The 8115-nt window shown below is 40.2% G+C and overlaps 1 protein-coding gene across 2 annotated transcripts in view; it reads right to left on the bottom strand.

Annotated features, from left to right (window-relative positions):
* SHTN1 (shootin 1) overlaps positions 1-8115 on the bottom strand; it is an 89549-nt gene that overhangs the window by 31690 nt on the left and 49744 nt on the right. For both annotated transcript variants that reach the window (XM_014550572.1, XM_005879684.2), the window contains 3 exons: positions 6610-6763; positions 4344-4443; positions 30-112 (listed from right to left, as the gene is read on the bottom strand). In XM_014550572.1, coding sequence (XP_014406058.1) covers positions 30-112; positions 4344-4443; positions 6610-6763 — 337 coding nt within the window. The remainder of the gene's footprint in view (positions 1-29; positions 113-4343; positions 4444-6609; positions 6764-8115) is intronic.

Raw genomic sequence — 8115 nt, 5'->3', positions numbered from 1 at the left:
GGGGGGGGGGGGGGGGGGGGGAGAATTACTTGTTTCCGGTTGAGCTGCCTTTTCTTTCTTAGCACCACTGCCGCTGGGGTGGGATCGCTTCCGGATCATGGACATGAGGGATCTTTCGGAGAAAGAAAAAGATTGACAGGAGATTACTGGACGCCTTCTGATCCAGGAGATGACATGTATAGATTCTAAAGAATCAGTAAATATCCAACTCTTCTCTTAGGGATACCAGTATGAATGTACCAGGAGAATTTAAGCAGCTTACTTTCCACTTTTAATAAATTAGCAAACTTTTCATCACTTCAGGGAAGAGGAAGGTGTCTCATCCCTTTCTGTGTGAAATCAATTACTGAAAGATGGGGACTGCGATAACTACCAATAGGATGCATGCACATTTACAAAGTAAAAAAAAATTCAATATCTGTATCTAAAATTCCAAAATACTCTCTCTATGCCACGCGTGTGAGGGAGAGGGAAGGATGAAAGAATTAGGGGTTGTTTTCAGTAAATATCCATTTGGGAACTAGAGGCATAAAATAACCTGAATCTGTGTGACAGAGACCAGATACTTAAGGATAAAATATATGTAAGAGCACTGTCCCTTTGGTCTATGACATAGACTCTCTGTTTTAAAAATCTGCCTAAAATGCAAATCATGATACATTTGACCACATTAAAATTTTAAAGCCTCCATGTATTAAAAGACACCATAAAGAATAAAAAGAAATTCTATAAATCAATGAGGGGCGGGGGGGGGGGGGAGATAACCCAACAGAAAAATGGACAACACTCTTAGAACTCCATAAAGGGCAATGTCCAAATTTCCAGTACACATACCAAAAAGGTACTTGACTTCATGCGTTTTTAGAAAATACAAATGAAACCCTCACTGCCGTATTGCTACACATTCATCAAGTAGGTCAGAAGTTTTAAGTCTGACAGTAGCAGGGAGAGGGTTCTGACTAATCACTGGCCTCCCCTTAGCCCCTCACAACACCCTATAATGATCACACCTCTAGTTCTGGGAGGACATTTGGAGAGTATCTTTGCGATGCTCAGACTATTTGTATGTATTTACATAAAGGAAGTAAGAATATATGGTCATCACTGTAAATCACCTAAGTGGAGAAAGACTGGTATGGTACCCAGAAGAAAATCGCATGTAATATCAGAAAAGAACCATCTGTCAAGGTGGGGCTTAGACCACACAGAAAATAGGGAGGGTGGGTCTCGCAGGACCTGTGAGAAGACCAGGACAAGACCCCTGGGACCAATAATCCAAACCACTGTCTAAAATCTCCCCGTTTCAAATGAATGGATAAAAGCTTCAAGCAAGTGCCCTCCAAAGATGGAACAGTTCAATGGAACATATTCACCTTGAAATTCTTTTTTTAAAATATATTTTTTATTGATTTCAGAGAGGAAAGGAGAGGGAGAGAGAGAGAGAAACATCAGTGATGAGAGAGACTCATTGATTGGCTGCCTCCTGCACACCTCCTTCTGGGGATCAAGCCCACAACCCGGGCATGTGCCCTTGACCAGAATGGAGCCCAGGACCCTTCAGTCCACAGGCCAACGCTCTATACACTGAGCCAAACCAGCTAGGGCTACCTTGAAATTCTTTAAGAAGGGTTCCTCGTGCCCACTGTGATGTGTAATTTTATGAGTCAACCTGACTGGGCCAGAGGGCACTCGGATATATGCTCAAACATTATTCTGGGTGTTTCTGTGAGGATTCTAAATGACATTAACGTTTAAAGTGGTAGTCTCAGTAAAGCAGATTGCCCTCTCTAATATGAGTGGTCCTAGCCCAATCAGTTGAAGGCCTGAAGAGAATCAAAAGGTGACCCTCCCCCAAGTGAGAGAATTCCTCCTTCCTGACTGCCTTGGAAGTAAAACATCTGTGTTCTCCTGCTTTCAGGCTCAAACTGAAAGCGCTGCCTCCTCCTGAGTCCTGAGCCTGCTAACCTGCAGATTGAAACTATACCATAGGCTCTTCTTGGTCACCAGCTTGCTGGCTCACCCTACAGATCCTGGGTCCATGCCCATAATAATGTGAGCCAATACTTTAGAATAAAATCTCTTTATATATACATATGTGTGTGTGTGTGTGTGTGTGTGTACATTTTTTTACACACACACACACACACACACACACACACAGGCGCGCACACTCTATTGGTTCTGTTTCTCTGGAGAACTCTGACGAATACACTAATACAACCTACCCCTTTCCCGTGAACCACACCTTCCCAGGACCTGTATAAAATGACCAAAGTATGTACGCCTTCTTCCTCTCTTTCCTCTCTCCCACCTGTGCCCTCAGTTAAATGAGCAGGAAGATGAGGGAAAAGCAAGAAAGCTACTTAAAGTAGCCACAGGCCCTGGTCTTTTTCCCACACTTTCATTGCTACCCATGACCCTCATCATCAGAGTAAAGCAAATGGCTCAGGAACAAAGTTAGAAAACCTTGACTAGCGGATTCAAAGTCCACTGAAACTCAATCTGTATTCAAGTAAATTTCTCTGACAAGAAGGTTATCCTTACCAAAAAAAAAAATCTCTTTCTACTGAGAAATTATGTCTTGTACTATTTAAATTCATCTTAAAATAAAAATTATTCATGTTATTCAATGAATGTTCTTTAAAGGGCCTTATCGAAGAATTCACACTTTAGACATATGCATTTCTCAATTTAGCTGTAAAGTACTCTTTGGAAAAATATTCTATTTAGGTTATACTTTACTTTGAATCTGAAGGGCTCTCATGATTTCTGAGACTAAAAATTAAAGGCCAACAGCAAGACTATAATCGCTTTTTAATAGTTCTCCCTCCTCATAGACAAAAGTGACCTTCTTATCAGCTCAAAACTCCAGACCTTAGAGAAAGATCAAAGTGATGAATTTCCTGTTTTAAATGTCAAATTCAGAATATCTCCATCTCCTACAGACTTAGCAACCCAGGAGAGGAAGAATTTAAAATACCTGAAATTCTTTCAATTGACTCCTGGATCGATCACGTGTACACATTATTTTGCTTTAACGACTTCAATGGCTGAAAGTAAATTGTCATACCCCACTCGGTAAGGAAAACTAATGAGAATTTGTATTAAAATGCCAAGTCCCATTTTTAGAGCCGTGTGGGAGGAACACGTTACACATTCTATTCAGAGGGATCAGCAAAGGTACAAAGTTGGAATAAATGGCTTCTCTGTGTGAAAGGATTAAACAAATCACATGAGTTAATGAAAGCTAACAACCTAGCAAATTTTCAAATTCTGTTTGTTCAAGAATAAATGCTACAGGAGCAGCTCACATCATGACATGAGGAGCAGGTAGATTGTCTTACGTCATTCTACATGGGGAAAGGAAGACCCATAAAGGCCAAAATCTGACTGTGGCCCTCCTAGGCGGTATGTGCTTACTTCAGGCACTCAACACCATTAAGTCACCTTGGGCTTCAGGAACAGTGAATTCTTGTCTGCAGATATGGTTTCCTGTCACAAGAATTTAAATATAATTGATTCTATTATTGGAAGGTTCCTTTCTCAGCGTTATTAAAGCTTTAAATATGAGGTTAGGAATAAAAACAAATTAGTACTTTTAGCTTACTAGTTTGGTCCTGTTTAGTTTTCATTTAGTACTTTTCTTTTTAAAATAATTGAACAGACCAGCACTTTCCAAATTCAAATTAGCGAGAGAAAAAAAAGATGAAAACGCTCTGGAGAAACTAAAATATGCTCGGTCTTGCCGTTTAGAGGAAATCCTAATGTCATGGGCTGTAATTTTAAAACCGAAGTGTCAAAACAATCGGTATAAATGTCTAAATGCTGGCGGTTTGGAACATCCACGGGGAATCTGAGCATCTACAACAGAACACTGTCGGCCTCAAGAATGGTTTTGGTATTTTTAAGGCCCTTTCTGCATATATTACAAGAAGGGAATAATACATGGGTCTTTGGAGAATTCTCTGGGATTCACACCAGCTGACATCATTCATACGTCTTTTTAAAAAATATATTTTTATTGATTTCAGAAAGTGAGGGAGAAAGAAACATCAATGATGAGAGTGAATTATTAATCGGCTGCCTCCTGCACGACCTCTACTGGGGATCGAGCCCGCAACCTAGGCATGTGCCCTCTACCGGAATCGAACCTGGGACCCTTCAGTCCACAGGCCGATGCTCCATCCACCGAGCCAAACCGGCTAGGGTTCACTCATATTTCTTACCATCCCTCTAATGATGCCACCTGAGCCAGTATTTTTTAAAAATCCCATTAACAGAAACTTCAGGTTCTCTGACAAGGAATGACATTTGATGCAGAGCCGTCTTCCCCATGCACTCACCGGATGGGGTTGGGAGGAGGAGGGGGGAGCGGCGGTGGAGGCGGAGGCGGTGGGGGCACTGAATTCTCAGACTGGTTCACCCGCTTCTGGAGCTCATCCACTGCACAGAGAGCACAGGGTCAGAAAAGCGCGGAAATGAGCAACTTCGCACCCAAACAAACAAAACCGCTCTCAAAATCAAAGTTCTTTCTCGTGAAGGCAAGTGAGAAAATTCAACATGAAACTGCAGAATCTTTTCAAACTTTTCACCACCCAGCCTGCTATCACTAATGCAAGAGGCCTTCCACGGGGTACAAGAAAGCGTTACCTTCTATTTGCTGCTCACACAACCAGGGAAAAGACAAAGTTCAAGGCAACGGCTGGGCGGGCGGGAAGGACTGAGTAGGCTGAAGAAGTATTTGTTAATGATGAAACACACCGCTCCAACACTAAGAAACGGTTAATACTTGACTTTTAAAATGCACAGGCCACGAGTTCATTTTAAAGGTGACATTTAGGACTGAATCTTAATAGCATGCTTCCCTCCTCCACTCAAGTTTCCTTCGGGAACTGCACGTCTTCGTGTTCTTGGTGTTAACCAGACTCACACTCTCCAGGGTCTGTGGCTCAGAAACCGGTTGCTCTTCTGAAGAGCATTCTGGGAATATAATGTCTTCATTCAGTTCACCCAAGTCATGAATGAAACAGGCGTTTACTAGGCACCAGCCATGTGGAAGGGGCTACTGGTGCTGCTCCAGGCACCGTTCCTGACTTCAAGGAGCAGAACTGAAATGTCCATCATGGGTGCCAGCACCTCTAACGGGGGCTCTAAGGGCTCCAGGTGCCGAGTACTGTGCGCTCTCAGGAAGAGCAGTGTCCACAGGCATTCCACCTGCCACACGGACTGGACCCCCGATGGCGTGTCCACCTGTTTTTACTCGCAACACTTAAAGCAGCAGCGTGGGCCAAGCTCTCCCACACCACGACTCCTCTACCTATTCCATATGCGTGTGACTGTCTCTCCAAAGGGAATCTGAGTTCCTCAGGAAAAAGGCATGGTTTCTTCTCTCCTAGATTTCTTTCTCTTTTTAAAATATATTTTTATTGATTTCAGAGAGGAAGGGAGAGGGAGACAGAGCTAGAAACATCAATGGTAAGAGGGAATCATTGATCGGCTGCCTCCTGCACGCCCCCTACTAGGGATCGAGCCCGCAACCTGGGCATGTGCCCTGACCGGGAATGGAACGGTGACCTCCTGGTTCATAAGTCAATGCTCACCCACTGAGCCACCACTGGGCTCTTCTGTATTTCTTACAGTGCCCTAGGATATGCCTGGGTACACACAGCAGAAACTAGACCATGTTCAAAACTGAATGTCAAATCTCTCTGTCTGCCCCTCCTCTTATAATAAAGACAGATGGCTTTCTACAACAGGCTGCTCCGATATTCACTAAAAAGAATGGAATAGTTCTTAATGTTAGATCAATTTCTAAAAATAAACTATACTTTTCATCGTGGATCACAAAGCATTGAATATTATTTTAAAGGAAGAAAGCCAACTTAGTTCTTCTGGACAGATTTCAAAATTCTAGTATAAAATTAACCCAAAATATCTGAAGTGAATATTGAAGCTGTTATAAAGGGAATGACCTGCCTCCTTAAATTACCGACCTTCCAACCGAAACTTACTACTTATCCCCGTGCGGTAATCCAACTCACACATTCCTGTTCCGCTTTCGAGAACTGAAAGAATAAATCCTTTTGATTTCAGTATCCCCTGGTGTTTTAAAAGTTTTCCATTTAATACATATATTGTTGCCCATTTTATTGTTAGGTGTGATGTTGTAAGTATTATTTCAAGGGTATAATTAGACATCAAAGATGAAGGTGGTATGAATCTAAAAAGTTTCTTTTTAAAAATGTACCCTGAAAATGTATTCATAAAATGAACAAAATAAGTACTTAATGAACACTCGTAGCTGAAGTCCTGAGAAATGCTGGAATTTGGGCCTTCCCATATTAATGGTATCTTTGTTCTTAATTCTGTGTGATGCTCACAACAGCTCTGAGTCCAAAAAGAAGTCTAAATATTTGTGAATCATTTAATTACAAAGGCCATTCCACTACTGAATAGCAATACTTAGAAAGAAAGGAATTTAAAAGTGAGTCTTCGTGTTTTCATAGCATTCAGTAAACCTTCCGGACTAACTAGATGCCAGGTTTTGTACTGGGCCTGAGAGATTCACAGATTAACAACAGGACACAGTAGCCTACTCGACGCTTTTACCGGAATGCTTTAAATTTCTGGCTTTCTCCTCAGAATTCTGATACTTCAGTTCCAGTTCTTTTTTATCTTCTTCTAGCAGCTCCAGCTGCTGTTTGAGGTTGTGTATCTCTTTGTGGAGTGCTTCATTTTCTAGTTGTTCTTCTAATTCTTTGACCTATAAGTTATAAACAGACTTTTACGGAGTGTTAAAGTTTCTCCTGTGTCCAGGAAAATAAAGGGAAAAAAATGTTTCCCATTTACTTTGCAAATTCATAACAAAGAGATTCCAATCCATCTTAAAAACTATAAAAGTTCTGGGACACAGATAACACTTAAAACCATTATCGACTATTTGATTCAATATGAATTTACAGGACACCTATATCCCAGAGAATTTAATTTTTAATGTTGGAGTCAAAAAATTTCATTTAAAACAGATGAATACATTCATACCCATTTTCAAGGACCCCCTAGAAGCACAATTTGGTAACAAGCATCAAAAACCTTAAAAGAAGACGGAGAAAGTGAAGGAGGAGGAGGAGGAGAGGGAAGGGGAGGGGGCAGAAGGGCTCTCTGATTCAGTAATGCTACTTTTAGAATTTGTTTTAAAAAAATAATAAGACAAGTGTTCAAATATATTCTCTAAAGTATTCTTTATAACAGGGAATAATTGGAAATAACCTAAATGTCTGCCAATATTATTGATTTAGTAAATTCTGGTGTGTTCATTAAATGAATTACTATGCAACCATTTAAAATCACATAGCTCACTATATACTGACATGGGAAGACATATTAATAATTTTAAAAGTAAGGTTACAGAACAGTATGCATGGTATGATTCCATTTAAACTGTATTCATAAAAGTATATATTTACATAAAGTATAGATAAGCACCAAAATATGAGATTCTTGGGTAATCTTAAATTTCTTTAACTTTTTCTGTATTTTAAAAATTTGTTTATTAGAAGCAACATGTTATCTTTATAATTGTAAAAACAATACAGCTGGGTTTAAAAATTGCTGGATCTCCAAGTGGACTAACAGACAGGTAAGATATACTTTATAAACCACGTACATGAAATATTAACCAGAATATCTGTATGGTGTAGTATTAAGTTTTAGAAGTAATGACTGCTATCATTTCATTCGTAACTTTTATCTGATCTTCAGCACTTCTCCCCTTACTATAACAATTTAGTCCCACACCTCAGTTCAATTCAATCAATTCTAGGTAAGCACTATTTACTGAATGAGTTAACTGCAAGTAGCAGGACCTTTCCAGAACCAAAAAAATTCTAGGATAAGCTAAATAAAAATAGCATTCTTTTATTCTCTATTTAAAATGCTCATCCTGCATATGGAGACTAAAAAGATGATTTCCCTCCCGTCCTCTATGCATATACCAGCATCTCCTATTTTTTAATATTTTTATTTTTATTGATTTCAGAGAGGAAGAGAGAGGGAGGGAGGGAGGGAGGGAGAGAGAGAGAGAGAGTGAGAAACATCAATGATGAGAGAGAATCA

This window comes from Myotis brandtii, unplaced genomic scaffold (genome assembly GCF_000412655.1).
Source record: "Myotis brandtii unplaced genomic scaffold, ASM41265v1 scaffold604, whole genome shotgun sequence".
Taxonomy (NCBI): domain Eukaryota; kingdom Metazoa; phylum Chordata; class Mammalia; order Chiroptera; family Vespertilionidae; genus Myotis; species Myotis brandtii.
Note: the sequence above shows the minus strand (reverse complement) of the source record. Positions and strands in the feature narration are given on the sequence as shown.